General features: G+C 34.7%; 1 protein-coding gene across 1 annotated transcript in view; it reads right to left on the bottom strand.

Annotated features, from left to right (window-relative positions):
• The window catches only part of ROBO1 (roundabout guidance receptor 1), a 415029-nt gene that overhangs the window by 326179 nt on the left and 63497 nt on the right, over positions 1–25353 (bottom strand). The window contains exon 2 of the mRNA XM_055086128.1: positions 17669–17995. Within this exon, the coding sequence (XP_054942103.1) occupies positions 17669–17995 (327 nt within the window). The remainder of the gene's footprint in view (positions 1–17668; positions 17996–25353) is intronic.

Raw genomic sequence — 25353 nt, 5'->3', positions numbered from 1 at the left:
CACCTACATGAGCACCAGTAGCTCAATAGCTTTCATCATGAACTGATTGCCCATGTTCCTCAGATGTGTGAACTAAGAGATGAAAAATAGTCCCTTTAAGGAGGAACTTAACCTGTGGAATTAACGACCTATATTTTCAAATTGGCAAATATTTTCATTTATAACAGTTACATGTTCTATATGTAATATTATAGAAATATGACCTGAACTCAGGTGGCAATGGAGGAATTTCTAAATTTAATCAATTCTGTTAGTGAGCAAAAAAGTACATATATATATATATATATAATGTATATATAATAAAAATTACTTTATAGGTCTGGAGAAATGGTGGCTTTTGAATAATAAAACAGTGACTATAAAGATATGTATACTCATATACTCAAGTTTTCTAATGTATACTCAACATTCTAAAATGTGACACAATTACATCTAAACTTAAATCTGTAAAATAATTTCAAATTAAATATTAATCAAAGGTGCAATTATACCAAATCAATTTCATGCGTTGCCATCTTACAGGATGAAGGCAAACTGAAGTATAAATTATTTATAAGAAAAAAAATCCATAATAACATTGAGCTAATCATTGCAGTAATTGTAGCATTTCAAGGCAAGGGTAGAGAGAGAGGAGATTTCCTTTGTTCATATTTTCCTATCCAAAATTTCATGAATAAATCATGTTTCAAGCCTATTTTAAAAAACTAAAGAAAATTTGAATCTGATATTGCAGTAATTGTAGCATTTCAAGGCAAGGGTAGAGAGAGAGATTTCCTTTGTTCATATTTTCCTATCCAAAATTTCATGAATAAATCATGTTTCAAGCCTATTTTAAAAAACTAAAGAAAATTTGAATCTGATGTTTTTTTAAAACATTAAAAAACAAAGAGGAGCTTTAACTGAATCCATAACAGCATATTAAAAGATTTCCTTGATTTATGTATGCTTGTGTGTGTGTGTGTGTTTGTGTGTGTGTGTGTATCCTTTCTGGCTTCAATAAAATCCCTTTAAAATTGGAACCACTTCATTCAAATTAACATTCTTTCCTCTCTCCGCTTAGTATAACTAACTGTTGTAGCTTAGAAAAGGGTTATCATCAGCACAACTGAGTTGGTCAAAAGAAAGTTACCAATGTCTCAGCTTTTATGTCTTCCTTTAGGCAAAAGAAGAAGGAATTTTTTAATATTTAAAGGAATTTTTAAATATTTAAATTTTAAAATACTTAACATGCTTATTTATATTTATATGAAAATGTTTATATTTTTTAAATTCATATTAAAATTTTATAGTCAATGTTTTTAGTTTTATTAATTTTTAAATTTAACATTATAAGAGAAAATCTGAATTCTGTATTTTTTGGAAGAATTCTATGTTGGATTATTAAAACAAACTTTGGGATAAAGTTTTATACTATATATTCACCCATAAATGTTAATGTGAGGTTATCTAACATTTTAGGGGGAAAATGATGCTTATTTCTATTAATGTATATCCATACATATATCTTTTGACTATCCATGCAAAATATCTCCTATTAGTATAAATTATAAAATCTTAACTTCACTCCTTCATTTAAGGCATATTAAATTTATAGTCTGAGGTATTGATCAGAATATGATGTTAAACTAATGTCTGATTTGAAGCTCTTTTCAGAAAAATTAGCTGATATATGCAATCACAGACTTATCATTACAGTTGATTCTAGAAAAAAAAATGTTTGTTCCTAAATAGAAAAAAAAAAAAGAAGATTCATAAAGCAGACCAGGCACAAAAAATGCAGATAATTTATGCAATCTCTCATTTCTACTGGACATACAAAATGCCAAATTGTACATTAGCACCTTCAAATATAAGAAAGAAAACATTGTTTTCCACTGTTTTTGGTTGGAGGAGATCATTGTATAGAATTTTTTACTGGCAGAAATTCAGTAATAACACACCCTTTGTGACCTGTGCTAGGTACAACAAGTTATACACAGTGCTTAAAATTAAGTGGGAAATACAGACAGGTACACATTTAATTACAATACAGGACTTACAGGCTGTATTCAAGGTGTGGTGTGGGTAAGGTTAACCTTGACCTGTGATGGGGAGAGGAGTGGGGTATACAGAAAAGGAGGCTCAGAGGATGTGATGACTCTGCTGAGGTCTGAAGCAATAAATAGCTTTTTTCCAGATCAAAGGATTGGGATTGGGGGTAGGAGGGCGTAAACTCTAGGCTACAGTGCCAGGATCACACAAATCTTCACAAGTCATTTTAAAGAGTTTAGATTTTAGGAGTATTTGAGAACCTCTGAGTGAGCAATCAAGAGAGATCAGGTTTTTACTTGTAAAGAAGTATTACAGTTATCTACGTGAGAAATGATGGTGATACTAACTAGAAAAATAGCAAAGGGGATGGAGATAAGTGGGAAAACGCTAAAGCGATTCAGGAAAAAACATCAGCAAGACCTGATGATCAACTGATGTGAACAGACAGAAAGGAAGGAGGAAGGAATTGATCTCAGGTTTCTGGTCTGCTGGGCTGGATAGATGGCAGGGAGGTATCATTTTCATAGTTAGGAAATAATAGAGGAAAGGCAGGGATAGAAAGGAAGATGAAGAGTCTCACTCTGGATATTTGAGTGGGAGATGCCACCAGGACCTCCAAACGGAGCTGAGTGTAGAGGTCTGCCTAGAGAGAACAGAACAAGGAGTGAGTCAGGACAACTTTGATAACTGGATCCCAGGAGGAAGGTGTGGTCCTCCAGGGCAGGCCACAGAGCAAAATTTCCTGGAACATGCACATTTCAGCAATAGGCCCAGCAGAGCCAGAAAAATAAGAGGAAAATCAATAGCATACGTGTGGTAGACCTTGCTAGTTGCCTACTAAATACCCATTCTCTCTTCTTCCTTTCAACAAAACACCAAATTTTGTTTGGAGAAGAAATAGGCCAGTTAAAAACACATCTCTCCATGCAACTTTGAAACTAAGGGCGGCCATCAAACATCGTCCTAGCCAACAAGATGTAATTGAATTCTAGTGGGTGGGACTTCCAGGAAATTTATTATTTTTCTAAAAAAAAACCAGGCTGATGATTTTTCACATTCCTCCCTCAAGAACAGCACAGAAATATGACATTGGGAGGTGCAGCAGTCACCTTGAAACCACAAGAAAGAAAGGTTGGTAGAGCAGAAAAAAATCAAAGGAAGCTGGATTCTTAATGGCTTCTTGGAGCCGATATACTTTCTCTCTACATCCTTCCTCCAGAATCAAATTTAAACCTATTTGGCTAAATTGTCTGACTTTGGTTACATGCAATAGGATGCAATCCTGATCTAGCTGGGTGCCATGAAATTCTGGGAAAGAGAATATTTCACAAATAAGGTCAACTGTGTCAAATGGCTGCAAGAGGTAAATTACATCCATAATAGAAGGCAAAGTTTAGAAAGCTGAGGTCAAGGCTATTTAGAGTAACAGGATATTAGTGAGAGAGAAGGGTAAGGAGGGCCACACACTGCACTCTGCACCTCTTTGCAAAGTTTTGGTAAAGCACTATATTTAAATTGCCTATGTTTGGAATACCGAATGGATCCTTGTTATGGTTTTCAAAATGCTGATGTAGAAGAAAAGAACATCCCCAAACACAAATGGAAACAATAGTATATCATATTCTTACTCCTATGATCTTGAAACAAAGAACCATGAAGATAACCACACACCTGAATCTGAGATACACACTTTTGAATTGTTTGTCCTCCCACAAAGTACCAAATATTACCATTTATCCAAAATGTCTTCTGAGAAAAGCAATTTTTTTCTGAAAAAAAAATTTTGACAGTTCATTTGAGTGTGGGAATCATAATAATTTAGATCTCCTACTTGTGTTTCACATCATTCATTAATATATTAAAAGCTCTGAAGTCTTATAGAGAAAAATACACTAAAAGATGTATTTTCCAAATTATTTTTTTTAACAGCTCACAGAAAAAAATTCACTGGAGCATATTTTGAGAAAGGCCACAATAAAATATTTAAATGCTAACCATGCCAATAACAACAGTTTTCCAAACCCTCAAAAATATATTGTCATAAAAGACATACTGTATACTGATATATGAAGAATACTTATCATTTCACAAATATTTATGTGGATTTTAAATACACCTGTGTATAAGAAGGTGACTACCTCTGGGAACAGAAAGCTTTTTCTAAATGTAATAATATATGGTATTTTGTTTTCACCATCCCCCTTGCTGAAATAAAGAGATACATTCTTTGGGACCACAGGAATGGAAAAGGTAAGCCTAATAATGTGCCTAGTACAATAAATAGCACGTAGAACCACAGCTACCATTCATATAATGCTTACTGTTGGCCAGGCACAGATCTAAGCACATTATGCGTGTTAACTTACTTAATCCTCTCCGAAGCTCTATAAGGTAAGTAGAATAATATCCCCACTTTTTATTAAAGTATAGAAAGACTAAGTAACTTCACCAAGGGCAGAAAGCTATGCTAAATAAACACTTACTGAGTTTGTTGGGAACAAAATTTATTTTACCTAGACAGAATTAATCGTATCTATGAACAGTTTCCATAATGCAGTCTACGGATAAGAGCCATGGGGTTAATGGCTTAAGAGAAACCCTTATATTAAAAGAACACAAACTCCTCTTGGAATAGGTATTGTTATTCACCTGAAGTTGATGATCAAAATTTTGAAGGAGATTGAAGAATCATAACTGACAGAGTCCAGAAAGAACCTGTTTCACAGGAAACCATACAGAGACCTAAGTGGTCATTTCTTTTTAAAAAGAAGGAAAAAAAAGAAAAGTGGTAAGGAATTGACTTTATTGCCTACTAATATTGGGGAGTCTAACCACAGAATTCTGAGGTTATTCAAGTTTTAGGTTTTGGTGATTTTGACAAAAGATGAGAGAAGTGGAGGAAAAGGTAACTGTCAGCAGGACCTAAAACATTGTCTCCACTGGCCATAAAACATTGTCTGGACATAAAACATTGGCCATAAAACATTGTCTCCGTTCCTGTGGAATTTTGGTTCATTGTTGCTTTCTTTCCTGAGGTAGTCCCAAAGGAAAATATGTTATAATCATATTTTCCAAGAATTCCCTCAAGCAAGATTCAACAAGGTTGCAACCTGCCCTAGACTTCTATTTTTTTTTTTTAATAAATTTATTTATTTTTGGCTGCATTGGGTCTTTGTTGCTGCGTGCGGGCTTTTTCTAGGAGCAGCGAGTAGGGGCTACTTTTCATTGTGGCGCACGGGCTTCTCATCGTGGTGGCTTCTCTTGTTGTGGAGCACGGGCTCTAGGCGCACGGGCTTCAGTAGTTGTGGCGCAAGGGCTTCAGCAGTTGCGGCTCATGGGCTCTAGAGCACAGGCTCAGTAGTTGTGGCGCCCGGGCTTAGTTGCTCTGCAGCATGTGGGATCTTCCCAGACCAGGGCTCAAACCCGTGTCCCCTGCATTGGCAGGCAGATTCTTAACCACTGTGCCAGCAGGGAATTCCCTACACTTCTATTTTAGAACTAAGGGAAGTCACTTGGGTGACGATGACAAGTGCTGAACTGTATGATCAAAATGTTCTCAATGTCCTTCTACATCAAACACAGGCTCCTAATCCATTTTCCAGTGTCTGACTGATATAAGAACCTAATAAAAGAGTAACTTAATGTGACTCAATCTAGACAAAGTACAGTATTATTTGGTAAAGAGATACAGAAGAAGGAAAGATTGAGACAGAATATAAATCCCTCATGAGGGATGTCCTTGCCTACTTTCTTCTTAACTTTCTGGGTTTACTCTAAGTTTTACTTCATCATTCACTGGATAAGATTAAAAGCAGGGAAGTCCCTACACTTCTATTTTAGAACTAAGGGAAGTCACTTGGGTGACGATGACAAGTGCTGAACTGTATGATCAAAATGTTCTCAATGTCCTTCTACATCAAACACAGGCTCCTAATCCATTTTCCAGTGTCTGACTGATATAAGAACCTAATAAAAGAGTAACTTAATGTGACTCAATCTAGACAAAGTACAGTATTATTTGGTAAAGAGATACAGAAGAAGGAAAGATTGAGACAGAATATAAATCCCTCATGAGGGATGTCCTTGCCTACTTTCTTCTTAACTTTCTGGGTTTACTCTAAGTTTTACTTCATCATTCACTGGATAAGATTAAAAATGTCCCCATTCAGGCATACTAAATACCTTGGTCATAAACTTTTATTTCTCTTGACAAGTGTAAAATGTCATAAGCGCTATTAAAACTTCAATTTAAACCTCTGGTTAAATATGACATAACTTAAAATGTTACAAAAGCTACAATTTCCACTTTGGAAACTAAGAGACTGAGATTAGAAACTGTTTTATTATACTCAGAAACCTAAATTAAACATCAGATGTACTTTATTAAAATTTAGGCTGCACTTAATAACGATCTTCAAACATATGAGCTGCTATAATTTAGAAATGGCTTTTCTGTTATCACTTACCATGTAAAATGAAAGAAAGTCATGCTGCAGCACAGAATTTAAGTAAATTAAAGTAATAACTTTGTGTTAACATATGCTGATGCATATAAGGGATATTGATGATGGAGGCTGAATAATCTTTTGTTCCGAACCTCTTTTAATACAACAAATGATCTTCAGGTAATTTAAACTAAAAGTCAGAAGGACAGATTAAATGATTTCCAAATGATCCTTCCAGCACAGTTCCACTCTTATTAATAAAACCTTGTTTTGTTTTATTTCACAGTTTTCATTCTAGGAAATGTAAAGTAAAATTAAAAACCTAGCATTTCTCTTTTGGATTATGCTAAGCAAATATAGCCTTCCGTGAATTTACTTAAGAATATCTAAGATCCATTTCACATATTACTTTTCTTGGTGAGTGATGGTATGGATATTAATAGAGGTTTGAGTATCCCCTTCTCTGATTAACATTCCACTCTGTAAACATTTCATATGTAGGAAGCAATTTTTTTCCTTATTCATCCAGGCAAATATATTTTTGTGCTCTCCCAAGCTTAGCCCTACCATACCAGTACCTGCTGCACCACCACCCCCCAGGGCGCATGCTCTCTCTCTTCCCTTCCCTGTCTCTGTCTTTCTCTTTCTCCGCCCCCTTCTCCTTGAATCTCTTTCTCTGTTACTCTGGATATGTTTCCCACTGTATCCCTCTTTTGCTTTTCTTTCTGTGTGTTTCTCTCCCTCCATTTCTGCCCCCTGAATGCTGTCTCTACCAGTCTCTTATATATCCCTCCCCACTCTGTGCCTCCACTCCTTACTGGTTTAGAAACCCAGGATAGGTCACCTAAAGTCATACTTCACCTGCTTCTCTTTTTTAAAATCAACCACATTGGGCTTGCATTCCCAAAAGGTGTTTGGGGCTCTAGGAGATGAGCCAGGGGTCTATGAACTCCAGTTCACCACAATGTATACCAGGGCCTCAAACTTGAATTTGCATGTGAATCATATGAATCACCTTAAAATATGGTTTAAACACAGGGTCTGATTCAGGTGGTCAGGAGGGGGGCCCAACATTCAGCATCTCTAACTTGCTACCAGGTGATGCCAATGCTGGACCAGCAGGTCCGTGGAGCATATTTTGAGTAGAAGCTTCAGCTGCTGTCGTAGTAGACCCAATCCTTCCCACATCTGAGTTTGCCTCCCCACACATTACCATCCGGGTGGGTTTCTTCTCTTTCTTATCCATATCATGCCTAGTTGCTGCAGCACCTAGATTTCCATTGGTTTTTTTGTTGTTGTTGTTTTTTGTTTTTTTTTTGCGTTACGCGGGTCTCTCACTGTTGTGGCCTCTCCCGTTGCGGAGCACAGGCTCCACGGCATGTGGGATCTTCCCGGTCCGGGGCACGAACCCGTGTCCCCCGCATCGGCAGGCGGGCCGAACCCGTGTCCCCCGCATCGGCAGGCGGGCCCTCAACCACTGCGCCACCAGGGAAGCCCCTCCATTGGTTTTTACATCTTATTTTCATTAAGCTTTTCTAAAAAAATATTTCATCAACCACAGACGAAAGCCTAAAATTGTAATGAGAAATGTAAAATATTACTATGTTATAATTTTCCTTTGATTTCTCATCAAATTTGCTCCATTAAATATAAATCTATTGGACTATGATAACAGCTTTACATATAATATGCAGATTACTGGCAAAGTACAGGAATGCAAACAATTCTACTTTACAGAATACTTATTTTGTGTATTTTTTTCCCCCTATCCAGAAAGAAAAAGAGAAAGTAAAGATGGTTAGGTCCTGTTTTGCACATGTAAAATTTCTCAAGGGAACTTCAGAAAATCCCTTCAGGTACCATCAATACTAATTGTTTCCTTATCAGTCAGGAAGTTTAAACCCCTTTGTTTTCTATGAGCCAGTCATTACACTCATAAACACAGGTTGACAATACTCAGAAGGGGTCAGTACACTTAGAGAGCCTGTCCTACACTTATTAGAGCCTAAAAAGAACTCATTTGACTTTTTGTACTAGTGGAAGTCAACTAAATTTCCTGAGTAATGTTATCGCCCAAAAGAGCTAATTAAATATTCCAAAATCTAGAAAGAAAGAAAAACTCCCAGGGAAATAGTACCCAGACTGCATTCTAAGAGCAGTGCCTTCAAATGAGTGTTTGAGATCACGTGACCTGCGTGCCTTTACAAAGAAGTTGTGTGGAAATGAGATTGTTCCTTGAAGTGGCATTCTGATACTTTATGATGCTCCTCAGACATGGAATAAAACACTTCCAAGTTACATGTTAGATCACATCACTTACAATGGGCCAGGAATGGTGCTAGGCACTTGAGTCACAGACAGCTCCAGAGGAGGAGACTCTTGAGCCAATTATAAGAGAGTGACCGGTGGAACAGGAAGAGAAGCACATTCCAGGCTGCGGAAACAGAGGAAAGTGCCATTTCTTGGGGCTGTGATGGGCTGCAGCATACTGAACTACTGTCAGCCATTCAAAGCTAACATAACCTAATCCAAATTCTCAATTCCACTTTCATGGTCATAGACTTGACCTTGACTTCACCATCAGCAATGATTGCATCTCTTGCAAAATCTCAGCTTCTACTGACTCACCCTCCAAAGTTAAACCAAGTCTTCAATCTCCAAATCTAATCTTCACTTTTCTCTTCATCTTCATTACTACACCTATTTCAAACTAGCACCATCTCCTGCCTGTAATACTGCAATAGCTTCCTAACTGGCCTCCCCCAATCATTCTGCAATTTATTCCTCCAACGTGCAGTACGCAAGTATCACATGAGTGACATTTTAGACTATAAATCAGATCATGTCACCTCCATCATTGCCTGAAAACTTGCTGTGGTTCTCATTGCACTGAACATACAGTCCAACATCACTAACCCGGTTACAGGATCCTGCATGACCTGGCCCCCACCCATCTCTCTAGCTGTTTCCCTTACTCATATGCCATGCTAGCTATCTTTCATTTTCTCAAATATGCCCAAGTCTATCATTTCTCATGGCCTTTTACATGTACTATTCTTTTTGCCTGAAACGTCTTTTCTTTTACTTTGTGTCTTGGTAATATCCACGGGTATGGGTATCTCAGCTTAACCCCAATCCTTCCTGGCACTTGGCACAATTTTAAGGATAAAGTTATTTGTATGGTTAGTTACTTATTTTCTGTCATCACAACCCCCTCTTCCCACTATTTTGTAATATCTATGAAGGCAGAAACCATTTTCTTTTTTGTTCACCACTGAATAGCTAAAACTAAGCAAAAGGCCTGGAAAGAGTTGCTTAGGGAAAAATGCCAAATTTTTGGATAAACTATATTTCGTTATCCTTCATATTTTTATTTAATGCCTGACTTTTTAAAAACAACATTTTTAATGCCTACATTGTATAACTAAGAAAAGAACTTTTATGCCTTCAAAACATTCAATGGGGCTTTATTCTAATCTGACAAAAAAGCTTGAATTGATAATTAATGAAAGGTTTAAGTTAACTTATATTGTATTAATTAAAATTAATTATACTAAGAATGTTTAGGTATGTTTTATTAAACTTGTCATTGAAGCAAAAATTTTTAAATAAACACAAATGATTCTCAAGTTAGTCTCTGTATGTGGGAAAGATGTCTAGCATTTAAATCACAAGTAAATTAGGAGGCTTAAAAGGAAGGGTGATATGATGATAAGATTTAAGAGACAACCAGATCTACCTGGTAATTAGTTTTTAAAGGCAGTATTGTTGATATGAGGAGACACTGCCAAGAATATCCCATAAATAACTAAATACTGAATTGATTTCCTGGAAGCCTCAAGGGACTTTAAGCATCAACTAGTGTTGGAATAATCATCTTAGTACTTTTCAGCATGTATGGACACCATCTACTTTTTGAGAAAATAAAAGGAGTGGCTCATGAGACTGGTAATGGAATACATAACCGTTAACCGCAAGATTACTGGATTGAATCTGGTCCAGGACAGTGTATGTAGTAATATCCAGCAGATGGAACCTGTTTTGTAACATCCAATCTAGAGAGCTAAACTCTTCCATTTAGTCTTTATGACATAGCTATGTGTTCCAACATAGCCAATGCCTTTTATTTTTTTAACCAACCAAGAAAAGACTGAATATTAATTGAATAGTAAATAGTTTTCCCTAGAGAACATATAGTGATGTTAGGATATCTAGAAGGATATCCACCCAACTTTCAACAGTGGTTAACTCTGGGCAAATGAGATTACAAGAACATGTATTTTAAAAGAGCAAGTATGTTCTATAATGCATGTGTTTAGAAATAAAATACAATAAGTTATTTAAAAATGATCTCTATAAGCTTACTAATCATATTCCTTAACCTGAGTTTGGGAGCAAAGGAAAGAAAATGTATGACATGTCCCCACTCTAAGATCTTTCTACAAATTTGCTAAAGATTAATATATGACAGTTGTGTGAGCCAAAGAAAAAACAATAAACGTTTGCCTAAGAATCAACTGAACACATATCTACAGCCCATAATTGGTTTAACTAAGAGTAGTTTTAAGATAGAATGTCACCTGTTGGTTATTTATGAATAAATAGTACATTCTCTGACACAGCCACCTCCTTTAACACCCAGGTTCAAAAGGTCAGCGGACTTTGTCCTTTTCTACTAAAATACCCATTGAAACTTAAACCTTCTCTTTATGCCCTTCGTCACTGTCATCTCTCACATGGGTTATGGAATATGGGTTTCTGCTTTTATATTTCATACTAAATACTCTTTGGACAGATAAAACCAAAAAAAAAAAAGAAGAATTTTTATGTTATTTCAAAGAAAATGAGAACTGTCTCCTCTCTTAATGTAGTATAGAAAGGATACTGCTCTTACTTTTCTCAACATATACAGAATTCACACTATATTTACTTGAAGACATAATGTTTCTATCCTCAATTTATGATACAGTTTAAACCCGATATTTGGATGCAGCAAGTGATCTGATGGACCACGGAGATTACATGATTTTTCCCCCTGGTTTTCTGATTTTTATTTCTCAGTTACTTAAGACGATAAAATAACTACAAATCCAACTTAAAAATCCACAAATAACTGTTATTTAAAGACAGCTATGGGTGGAATCTTTGTGCCCTCCCCCAAAAAAAAATTTGTATGTTGAAATCTTTATCCCCAATGTGATGGTATTTGGAGGTAATTAGGGTGGAATGAATTCACTGGGGTGGAGCCCCCGTGATGGAATTAGAGTCTTTATACAGGGATAGAGACCAGAGCTTTCTCTTCTCCATGTGCAGAAACCAGGAAGAGAACTCTCACCAGAACCTGACCATACTGGTACCCTGGCCTCTGACTTCCAAGCCTCTAGAACTATGAGAAATAAAAGTTTGTTGTGTAAGCCACCCAGTATGTGGTATTCTTGTTAAAGCAGCCTGAACTAATGAAGACTGGCAACAACAAAAGACTATATTCTAACTGGTGGTAAAAACTCAAGTCTTTAGTAAATATAATCATGTCACAGAACTTAGCAATATTGCTTCTTTACTTAAGTGAAAAAACATGTGAATTCAAAAAGAAAATTTTAATGTTATCCCAACTGTAAAAGTTACAAAAATGAAATTTTTCATTTGACCCTAAGACAAAAATGATTTAAGTCAACACTATTTGCATGCCTTGCATTAACAACAAGAATCTAAAGATAAGGGTAAATTTCTCATACCAGGAATTTCAACTCAAGATGGAATTTAATATACTTAACATGCTCTGTACTTAACCAGAAATTAATTTAAGAAAATTTAATTACTGAAACATTTTATTTAAATTTTAGTATATTAACACACATATCTTCAAATTCAAAATGAAGTCAGTCCATTTCTGAAATAAAAAGCATCCAGATCCCCTTTGTATAAATAATCCTAGTGTCCGGCCAAAATACAGGGAAAGAGAAGAAAGCAGTGAAACCAACAGCACCGACAATTAGATTTATGATTTATAATTATGTGCCAGTCACTGTGCTACACACTTTATATGCATTATTTCATTTACTCATGAATCAATTTTGCAACAAAAAGTCACTGCATTTTAGAATATAAGTGTGCAACAAAGAAGAAAGGTATTTTAAAATCATTAAACTAAATGAATCTTTAACATTCTTCATTTGAATACTGAAAACAAAAATAATATATATATAAATGCTTTAGAATCTCATCAAAGCATGGAAAATGGCAAAGTTTTTTAAAAAGATAAAGCAGATTAGAGGAAACAAATATTTTCAAAGACACAATATAGAGCTAGTTCAATTTCAAAGATAAAAAGTCTTTCAAGGAACAATATATGTGTGTGTGCACACATATAAAGGTCAACTTGATTGTGTGCACAATCAATCAATCAATCGATCGATATTTTATAATACAATGGCATATTCTATTTTCACCTGCTCATCGGTACTATTTTACTGCCAGGAGTAATCCTTCCATCTTCAATGCTCCAGAGTTTAGAAATACATTCTACTGTACCAACACCTGGCTCCTTAGCATACATGTCAGTACACTTTCTGATTTTATCCAAAGGAGGAAAATCAGATAATTCAAATTCTAAATCACTTTATAGGGAGAATTGTTTAATAACAATGAAAGATCATAGTGTATTGAAAGTAGTGGGAAAATATTACTTTAAAATATAAACATTTTACCTCAAAGTAATTACTATTAAAAAGCACCCCAGTTAATAAAATCTGGGACGATTAGTCGCTGATTAATTGTCCAAAATTATTTTTTTCTGGAAAGATAATTCTGTGTTTTGCTGCTAAGACAGTCAGCAGATGTCTGCCTAGTCTGAAGGGAATTTCTCTTCCTCAGGAGAAAACAGCTTACATAGGAAACAAATAGCCATATGCTGACTATGTACTACTTAGCAGATGACGTAGAGAGACGTGTTCTGTAATCGAAAGCATGAGGGTCAAGGTTCAAATTAATTTTCCTTAAAATTCAACGCAATTACCCAAGATCGAGTTACTTATTAAATATAAGTTGTGTTGAAGAACTGTGCTATCAATTTGTGCCAGGCATAAAATAAAGTTCTAAATTTACTAACTGGTAATGTTGAGTATAGAAGAATAGACCCATAAAATATTTTTCTAAACATTTAGTAGACTCTCAAATAGAGCTAATACGAAAAAAAAAATACTACTTGCAATACCATTTTAGAAAGCTGGGTTTGAAACTGAGTTAAACAGTGAATTTTCATAAGTCTTAGAAACAGCAATATATTCTAAATTTACAAATTAAAGTCATCATCATGATATATCATTCTTGACTTGCAAAGAAAAACAATAATTAAAAAAACAAATTAACAAAAATGCATCTGTGATTAAAAATTGGTTTCCTTTACAGAGATAAGCTTCCAAAAATTCAAGGTGGAAACTTTAGGTGTAAGGACTACCATATATTTCTTAGCATTCTGATTCTTAGACTTTATAATTGTGTGAGATAAACTTAATTGCATCAAAACTGAGTTTTCAAGAACAAGAACACAACTTTTACTACACGGCAAAGATCAGCACCTAAAGATCAGTCAGTGCTTTTCACTGGGTCCAACCTGGTTATAATTGCAATTTAAATGAAAACAAAAATAAAGAATCCTAAAGATAACCAATAAATGCTATCCTTTTGGTACATTATCTAAATTTAAATAAATATTAAAAACACAAAAGACAAGAATATTATCATTTCTATACAAAAAGAAAAGTTTTAAATGACATTCCATATCATTTTTTTCCTCCACTGTTTGAGAGATTGACAACTGTTAGGAACCAAGAAATCCAGTTGTTGTTACAGCTGTAAAACTTGGTTTAAAGGCAAATAAAACACAGATAAATGTTTTTAAAAGCATTACCAACAACTGTGCTGTGAAACCAGTGTTGCCTCAAGACACTTTTGTTAATGCTATTACTTCGGGCTATAGCGTCACTAAGAAATTAGATGAAATCTTTGTCTTCCTGTGTCTAAGCCTTTGGGAAGAATAAGAATAGTTCTTACTGAACTTCTGGTACCTAAACTAAGAAAATATGAAAAAAAATAGTAATATTCTCCAGGAAATAATAAAACCAAGCTATAATAGTACTTTATAGATTTAACCTACAGCAAAAATGACCCATGTTTCCCTGCCCTCCTTCCCCTCCTGTATTTACATAACGTACAAAAGGCTAGTTTTGATTTTAGAACGCAAACATATTTTAAAATGGTGAATGAGCAGTAACCATTGGCTAAAATAAATAACTGAAATACATGTGAACTAAATTACTATATATCTATTTGTAGTGCACTGAACCATGAATTTTTTTAGACACAAAAACCCATTTTAACTGCAGAGTACTTAATTTTTCCCATATAACTTATGTGACCAAATAACACAATTTCTTTAAATAAAAACATGCTTTTAATTTTTACAATTTAACTAGTATAAAAATTATTGGAAGCAAACACTACTTGAACTTTTCTCATGGTTTCAAATAATTATTATCACTAATAAGGTGATCCTTATTATCAAACTACCCTTATTAACAGCAAACTATATTTGACAAATATATAATATCTATATACTTCTCCCTTCCCAAGTATGTGAATTGTTACTGAATATGATCTTAAAGTACTTTCTAGAGTAGTTTTATTAAATTTTATTCAGTAAATTATGATATCCTTTTTTCTCTGGAGCTTGACAACATTTTGGAATGTGTCAGGAATATCCCACTAAAATTTGTGAACTATGCATTAAGGGACTATGTATTTGAATATTTTACTGGTAAAAGTTATATAATGCTCTTATGTCTGGTTTCAATTTCATGATCGTATATTTGTTGACTGAGACTGCAAGAGCTTTTCCCATAATGGACTCTCAAGGTAATGGAATGTCTAAGTTAGAAACAGAACTTAACTGGAAACTAATGGTGTCTTTTAAAATAACTGCACAAAAGCCAGATTAAAACAGACAGGTCTCTAAATCCCAATGCATTAAGGATATCTTGATCATCTGAGGTAAAACTAGAGGTGTTTTGAAAAGGAAGATCTAGAGGGTAAGCATTTAGACCCTCTACTCAAGTCTAAAAACTTTTTAAAAAATTCTGACAATGATAAGAATACAAGGAGAGTAGAAAATAATACAGAAGCATGAGATGATCTTTGATATTTCTGTTGGTACACATTTCTTATAAAGAATTATAATTCCAGAGAATAAACAATCACTGTTTTTCCCTCCTCATCCTCAGTTTCTTATATACCACACACAGGAGTTGGCCTAGGTTATCTACATCATCTTTCTTGATTCTCTAAATTTGTTCTCAAATGTTAACTCACATTTATCTTCACAGAAAATAATAATTCTTAAGTATAACGGTGCCAAGCATTAGAAAGGTATTAATATCGTAACTTTGAAAGATGACTTTGTCAAAACATATATATATATGTCTTCTTATAAATAAGATGAAACTTTAAAATTATTTTGCTTGTGCTACATTTAAAGTTGAGCTTAAAAAACACACAAAAAAAAAAAAGAAAAAGAAAAATATCTTTCTGCTGTGATTATAGCTTTTATACATCTCACTGATTTAGCTCTAGCACCTTCACTGAGAATCAAGGCAATAAGAGCAAGTACAATAAGTTAATTATCAGTTAACTGTGAATAGAGAAATATAAACTTGGGTTTCAAGTAAATGTTTTAAAAATGTGAATTCCTAATTCTGACAGAGGTTTAAATGGTTACTTTAATTTTTTATTCTATCTAATTAAATTTTATGCTCATATCAGATATCTTTGGCCTTCTGTCTCAAGGTAAGTATTACATGGCTCTGGGAGAGTGATCAAATCATCTAAATTCTCTGGAGATGATTTCACATTAATAATATGATCGAGTTGGAATAATCTATCTCTAAATTCCTTTCTATGTCTATAATGTCATAATTATCTGCGGTTCTTTATATTCATGTTCTAGTTGAATGCAGGAGACAATGTTAGAGATTATGAAAACTGATTATATAACTAAAATTTTGAACATACATTGTAGTAAAATATCAATCACCTTGGAAAACATTATATATAAATGTAGACATAGTTATGCATACAGTTTCATATATAATTATAGACAGATAAATTTAAAGTGATATTAAAATTTAAAATGAATTAGATCTAAATTTCATTTGTGTCTCCAATCCCTATACAATTCTCAATTTCTGTCACATATACATATACACAGCAGGATTCTTTCAAAGGAATGAAATTTTCTGGCCACCTCTTGAATGTTTATTGAAAATAAGCCTAATTCTAATTCAAATACAATACACATCTAGACTCTACATATAACAATTTAATCATTAGTCAACTAAATCCTTATTGAGGTAATTCCAAATGAGCAGCCTTTGGTATTTGTGTAAATAAACTGAACTATCAACTCCCTGAGGATTCCATCCACGTGTTTTCCTCCAAGGGTGCGCTACAGTGTAGCCAAGATAATACAGTATGAAGCATATACATACATTTCTCTGGATATAGCTTTACCGAAAGTATATTTCTGAGAATTAGAAACAGTTTAAAACTACACCCTACACTACCAGTTGAAAGTATTTCTCCTAATGAAGACAAATGAAAAATATCCTACACTATTATATTTCCATAAACATCCTCATTTTCTATATATTTAAAAGGAACAAAGGAGGGGAATAAATCCATTTCAGTGAGCATGTTCAACAGAAAACAGTCCCAAAAAGTAAAACAAAGCACAGGGAACTCTGCTCAATACTCTGTAATAACCTAAATGGGAAAAGAATTTGAAAAAGAATAGATATATGTATATGTAGAATTGAATTGCTTTGTTGTACACCTGAAAGTAACACAACATTCTAAATCAACTCTAATCCAATATAAAATAAAATTTTTTTAATTGAAAAAAATTTTTTTTTAAGTAAAACAGTTCAACAACTATGTGTAAATCCCGATTTAGCTTGAATAACCAGCTAAGATGAGAAATATAGAAAATTCAAACAAATAGTAGATGATATTCATAAACAAATCTAGAGATTTTCCTCAGGTAAAGCCTGTGATACAGGTTTAAACTTTTATGACTGTGATCAAGGGAAATGATCCCATGTTGGCCATCTCTCCAAACACAGAAAGCCCATTTTACTTACTGGCTACCTCCAGCGATGCATTGTGACTCACAGCCTCTCCGAGGTAATTCCTTGCTACACAGACATAGACTCCTTCATCAGGCCTACTTTTTCGTCCATGCACTATACGTAAGAAAAATAAAGATCCACTTGGCAGCAACATTCGGTGTGAGCGAGGGTCATCTTTGTCTGTCTCCACTCTCTCCCCACCTTTGTACCATTCAATGGTGGGTGTGGGGCGGCCTTCAGCTTTGCAGTTCAAAGTTGCAGGTTCTCCTTTTGAGACAATTAGGTCGGAAGGGTGTTCAACAATGCGAGGTGGAAAATCTTCCTGACGAAGACGGGAGCCTGCATAAGAATTGACAAAATATCTTCATTTCATCACTTGAAAACAATTAAAAGTCTTATTTCAAAAGCATAGGTGTTAGCACTACTATCTAAACACTTCATAATAACGACCTACTCTTCCTCACCTCCTTACTAACTAATCTTTCTGGTGTCCACCTTGACTATACCTTCTAATTCCTGAATCCTTTTGACCCACCACTTAGAAAGTGCTCTTGCTAAAACTTTGTCTGTACAAATCCTGTCTGCTCTCCAAATCCCTTGTCCACAAATCCTTTCAGAACCCATCACCCTGTCTGTTTGTACCATGTACGTGCCTGTTTTTGCAGAGGAATGTGTTAGAGAATTGTCGACTATTACAAATAATGGCATGGCTTCCTGGAATCTCATTTTTAATGAAACATCAATCAACACTTTAGCAAAACATATGCTATATAATAATAAATATTTATGTTAAAATATATATGATGGAACTGTTCTTTACATAGACTTTTATATTTTTCTAAATAATAAATATATATGTGTATATATGTGTGTGCATATATATATATATATAGTATATATATATATACTTTCTCAGGGTTTTTATTAATAAATTAAGTTCATTTGTCTCCAATAATTATGTTACCATTTTAGTAGACTTCAAAGATGAAATGTTAAATAATGGAGTTTAAATAATTAAATATAACAGTCAATGAAGAAGGATACTAGGTGAGAGGCTACATTCTCGACCTTATGTATTACTTAATAAGTGAAGGCCTGAGTGTATGTGTCATTTAAATATTTTCTGCCTGTACCTTATTTTTTTCAATGAGATTATAATCTCTAAAAGAGGGATCAAGTTTCATATTTTTAATAGTCCTACCTTATTGTTGCCATGGATAGATTTCATATGTAAAAATCTTAGAGATTTCTCAACTTCAACAACCAAACATTAAACCTTGTTCTCATCTAGTGTTCCGATCTCAATAAACGATGAAAAGTAGAAACCAGTCTTGCTTGACACCCCTCTTTCTGTCCTCTAACCCTCCCCCAAATTTCTTAAATCAATCTACTCATCTCACTCTCTACAGCCAGCTACCATCCCAGATCAAAGTACTATAGATTCCCACCAGGATTTAGGAAAGCTCTTAAATAGCTTCACTTCAATGCAGCCAAATAATGGCTCTGAAATACAAATACAATCTGGGTCCTCCTCTACTTCAGTGGCTCTTAAAATAAACTCATTGCTCTTAAAATCTTTTTTTTTTTTTTTTTGTGGTACACGGGCCTCTCACTGTTGTGGCCTCTCCCGTTGCGGAGCACAGGCTCCGGACACAAAGGCTCAGCGGCCATGGCTCACGGGCCCAGCCGCTCCACGGTATGTGGGATCTTCCTGGACCGGGCACAAACCCGTGTTCCCTGCATCGGCAGGCGGATTCTCAACCACTGCGCCACCAGGGAAGCCTTCTTAAAATCTTTAACAAGACCTACAAGAGTCAGCATGTTCATTCCCCTATCTAGCTCTCAGGACTCTTCCTGTTCTACTCCTTTCTCTGCTTTCTTCACCCCAGTCTTCTGTTAGTTCCACAAATATATTAAGCTTCTTCTTACCACAGGCCTATGCCTGCTACAGAGTCTGGGATCAAAATGATCTTACCCTAGTTTATACCCATTCTTCTTTCAAATCTCGACCTTCCCTGATCTTTACCACAAAATTTAAAGGCTTCTTTTTAGCAAGGGTATGAAACTACCTATGATAAAATAACCAGAATTATATTTTAAATTTACTTGTTTGATGCTTTGAACACTGTCTGTCTTTCCCATTACTCTGTAAGATCTGTGGGTCTGATTTTGCTCATGGTTGCTTCTCTTATGCCTGGCAGAGTGCTGAACACACTACAGATACTCAATAAATATGCTGAGTAAATAAAAAAATAAACAAAGTGCTAACAGCAAAATCCTATTTGAGTGGAATGATCTGAAGCTTAATAATCATGCACTGTATAAAGAGACTTTAAAAGATTTTATTTTGAAATTGTAACCATATACGCATACGGTTTAATCTTTACTAGACTGTAAGCTCTGCAAGGGGTTTATTTACATCTCTAATTTGTAACTACTGCAGTTATTATTTCTTAATGAAATGATAAATGAATGATGAAACTAAAAGATCTATTATTTGCTTATGTCTACCACGAAACAAAAAAATTATAATCTGAAATATTGAGTAATAGTTTTATAATCTGAAATACTGAGAAATAGCTTTAGTTCAGTGCATGGTATACAGCATACTATAAATCCGTTAAATGAAACCAGGCTCTAAAAGAGGAGAAAATAAGCCAGCTACATGGGAAAAAAATTACTTGGAAACTCGTGGTCTTTAGCAAAGGCTATACTGAAGGCAAATGAAATTTAAATTGAATTTAAGATTACTCAACCACAAGTGCTGTATAGCCTCAGAAAATAAAGCACTGTAATATATTACTGGCCTTTATTTTGGCTGTAATTATGAAAGATGGATGCTAATGAAGATCAACTGCTGAGGTAACATGTATTTAATTTAAGCCAATTTTATTTGTATTCTGTAAGTCTATTTCAGATAGGAAACAGGGATGTACAGGTTGCTATAAGAATACAAAGAATGGGCACTTAACACTGCCCAAGAAAGGCATACAGACACATGAAACTTGAGGTAGGTCTTGAAAAGTGAGTCAGGAAGAAAAGAAAGGAAAGGATTTCACTCAGAGGCACAGCTACAAAAGCATATGGTACACTGTGGGACCTGTAGGTAGGTAAGTACAGCCTCAGTATAAGGCAGTTGTCAGATGGGCTTTGTACATCAAGCCAAAGTTCTGGAACCTAAATGAAGGCAACAAGAACATTCAAATATTTTAAGCAAGGGATTGCATGCTTAAGTTTGGTTTTAAAGAGCTCACTCTTGATAGTATGAAACTAGACTGCAGCAGCTAAGCTAGGAAGGGATTAGTTAGGACACTTTTACACTCTTTAAACAATAAATTCTGAAAGCTTGAACTTGGATCTTGACAGACAGAAAGGAAGATAAAAGGAAGAATCTAGAGATATTTAGTTACAGTATCAACAGGACCTACTCACTGGCAATGTGGGAGAAGGTGGAAATGAAAAATGCACAAGATGGAAGAGAAGCAGAGGATAGAGAGATTCTGAGTTTCTGATCTGAGCAGTGGGTGAAGGGCAGTCCCAGTGAAGGTCAAGAATAAAAGAGTGGGATGTGGTGAGAGGAAGAGGACAGAGATGATTTATTCAGCATGAGATGTGGAGAGTTTGGGATACTTCCAGAATATCCAAATAAGGCCGACAAGTTGCCTATTAAATATCCAAGTTTGACCTTAGGAAAAAAATCTCAGTTGGATCCATATTTGAAAATCAAGTTGGAGACTGAAACACTGGTAAAGAATAAAACTGCCTATGGAGCGTGTATAGAGGAAGTAACGGCCAATTAAAGAACCTGGAGATCACCCAGGCTCCACGAAAGTGCAGTGGAGCTCAAGACTCTCTCCATCCCTAACCTACAGCCCCGTATAGCTGGGCCACAGCCAATATGACTTTTGGGAGTAGAGAGCTCAGGCCCAAGTTTTCACCATGATGTTTGTACGGCAGCATTCAGTAAAAGAGTTTCAGCAATAAAAATGCTCTCTATTCTATTAAAGGTTAAATTTTCAAAATGCTCTGTGAAATATTCTTTTCTCAGATTGTTTACTCAAAAAAAGATCTGGGTTCTCAGGGTCTTTTAATCTTGCTAATGCACATTATGTGCTCTAGAAGAAAAGTATAATATGCAGCAATTTCTTAAACTTATTTGGCCACTGAACTCTATATTTTTCTTTTTATGGGACATCCCACTGAACTTTGCTTCTGAGGAACACACTTCAAAAGAAAATACACTCTGTTAGCATATAATAATCTGAAGAGAATGAACAGGGTTAGCAAAAAAAAAAAAAAGTTACTTGGCTGTAGAGCCAAAACTTTTGGAAATCACAACAAAAAACATAGAAATGCCACATTTCTCATAACGTACAACCTTCAAGAAAGGAACTTTCCAATTCCCGAGTGATATTTATTACAAGTCATCAGTTAACCTCAATAATAACAATTATAAATTTCACTCATCATCTCTATTACAAACTATAATAAATTATTCTTTATTGTCATGTCTAAGCAGGAAGAAAAGGAATGGAAAAGAAAACAAATATTAATTATCCACCATCTCCTTTGTCACAACAGCATCTTCATGAGGTGGGTGTTGTTATCTGGTATCCATATGGGGGAACTAAGCACTGGTGCTTGGCTGGAAGGTGGCAGTGCTGGTATCCAATCCTAGTCAAATTCAAAATCCTTGCTCTTTCCCACTATTCCATAAATATTGCTAGGATTAATTAGTTAAAATCCATTCTTGTTTCCAACACTGGAAGTTGTTAATTTTGATTACTTTTATTTAAAATGTAGATAATGAAAACAGTAAGAAGCAGTCAAACCTGATAACATCTAATGTTTTTTTCCCATGCAATCAGAGAATATCTAACTGTAAATCATATGATTTCATAGTCACTTAACTCAGTAAAGACTTTCATGATGAACGAATGAGAACACAAAGCATTCCTTGTACTGTGTGAGCTTATCTAAATATGAGCTTGCATTTCTGAGTAGCTCTCCTATTTTATCAGGTTTTAATATTTGAGAACCTCAGTTTCTACACACTGTTTGCACAATTAAAATTAAATATCACTGATCCCCATTTTTTTTTCCACCAGCATGCTTTGAGGGAAAAACGTCACCCAACTTCTATCAATAACTGTGATTGACTTTCTCAAAGAAGGACTTTGAGGGAGTTACACCAAGAATAATTAGGGAAGAACATATATAAATCTTAGAAGTTGTGTCCATCTCCACTGTCACAACACCTCTCTTTATAGAATATTCTTGACTCACTATTCATAAAACACCTTCTTTCTTCAATCATAAATTCTGAGTTCCTATAAATCACCCAACAACCACCATTTTAGTTATGCTAATTTGGGTATTTTTTATATAATAAGATAAAAGGTTTATATTACCCTTGGCAAAACCAAATTGAAGGTTTCAACTATATTCTGCATAAGAAACTAAAAAGTTACAAAGAAGAGACGGTAAAAGAAAGGGGCTGATGGAGTGAGGCTTTAACAAGGAACTAGGATGATAACGTCAGCTGAATCCTGACAAGGCAAGGCAAGAATCCTGGTAGGACCTTGGGAATATAACACAATTGACTTCAGGAAAGGCCAGCATCAGGGAAAAGGACAGGGCAGGATTCCTTCAACAACTGCCCGGTTGGAAGATAAAATATAAACACGAGTGACTGAAATATCTAAATATTTACACAACCACAGCTGGAAAAAGATACACACATAAGTGCTAAGTATTTCAAGGAAATATATCAAAGTCACATGAGATTTATTATGAGGAAACCAAACTCCTAGTTGGATGTAAACTGTTCCCCCCTTTAAGACATTGCATTTACAGAAACATAAGCAAGTAACCGTTTAAGAGACTGATTTGTTAATATTCTGCTGAGGTATGCAAACATACAAATATATAATTTTATTCTTTTTTCAAATGTATGATTTTATTCTTCTTTTCTAGTATAGCAGTAATACGTGTCTCAGGGTTTTGTTTGTTTAGGTTTTCAAGTCTGTTTCTTCTTAGCAGATTGAGCAAAGCAGTATTTATTATATTAACAAAGTTTTGTTTTGATCCAAATTTCTTTTTCCTATTCCGTGGTAGGTAAAATGGAAAACCTAAATGATTAAAATATCCATTTGTATCATGTATCATATTAAAACATCTGCAGCACAAGAATGCCTGTAATATTGCTAAAAGCACAAGAGAAACAAGTTCAGTGAGTAGTTGACATATGCACAATGAATATTAATAGACAATTTGGTGACATTTGCCCAAAGGGGGGTGTGGAGAATATATATTTGCCTTGACAACATACCTATATTTGTAAAAGAATACTTATATTCTTAAAAGAGCCTTGCCTCTTAACCTTTTTTATTTAAGCTCCATTTACATCTTAAGGAACAAAAGCCCTCCAATTATTAACATAAATCCTATCATGGGCTCCAATACTGTAATTTTCCTGTCAGAATTTCATCCTACAAGGAGATATTTGTTAAAAATAAGAAGACAGCACCCATTAATTACTCACTGTGCAGAGAGTAGACTTAAATATCCTCTACTGAGTTATACACATTTCCCAAATACTCATGCTTACTGTAACTATAAAAACTGAGCACACTCTACAGAAAAACTCGGTAATTTCACCTGAAATTTATATAGAGTAAAGGAATACAAGATGCATTAAAATAATTATATGATTAATGGATCATGCCATTTTCCTTAGGCACTTTGTTCCTTCCTAATTCCCCTTGATTATAATCTCACCTAACAAATTGGAGAGAGGGATTATTTTCTAGTCAAAATTTAGAATAATCCCAATAATTAACTGAGTGCCACTGTACTGTCTGTTACGATCTTAAATGATTACCAAACTAGACCAAAATGAAATTCCAGGAATGAATCCCTGGTATTTTTGTAATATTTCTACAGAATCTAATATCATATGGCTGTGTCCCCAGAGATGTGAGAAAGACTGACAGTAGCATAAGTTAAATTTTTGAAACAATATTGCTTGCCCTTCCCCCTATTTTTAATATATGATCATGGAATACAAATATTGCAGAAGCTACTATGGCATTAACTGCAAGAATTGCCTCAGCTGACTCAAATCAGCCAGGATTTCACTATAAGCTATAACTAAAGGGATTGGCGGGTTGAGTTGTTTGGTTGAGTTCATGCTTCCTATCTTCCCTTTAGTAAAATTTCCAATCAACATGCAAATAAGAGAATTTTATTTTCAATAAAATGCCAAACAAAAATATTTGCATATCTTAAAGTCCAAATTCTCTCACTCTCTTACCCATCAGTTTACCTATGTATCATGCCTATATTGCATTAAGACTTGTGCTAAGCATTGGCCACGCAAAGAAAAATGAAATAAAATTCCTAACCTTAACAGCCAGAAGTTCACCAAAAGAGACAGAAATATTAATAAGGATAATATTGAAAAATAAGAGCCATACAAGGAGAGGTAGGAGGAGGAGAAACTAGATTCCAGAAGAAGGAACTGCATTGGCAAGAAAGCATTAACTAATATAGCATTTGTGGGGAAATCTTACTAAATCTAGAGAACGGATTCAGTTTGAATGGGTTTAAATCTAGGCTCTGCTACTTGTTAGCTGTGTAAACTTGGATAAATTGCTTCACCTCTCTGAAAGTTTCTTCATCTGTAAATGAATATA

Source organism: Physeter macrocephalus, chromosome 1 (genome assembly GCF_002837175.3).
Source record: "Physeter macrocephalus isolate SW-GA chromosome 1, ASM283717v5, whole genome shotgun sequence".
In the NCBI taxonomy this organism is placed as follows: Eukaryota; Metazoa; Chordata; class Mammalia; order Artiodactyla; family Physeteridae; genus Physeter; species Physeter macrocephalus.
This window is presented reverse-complemented; position numbering and strand designations above follow the sequence as displayed.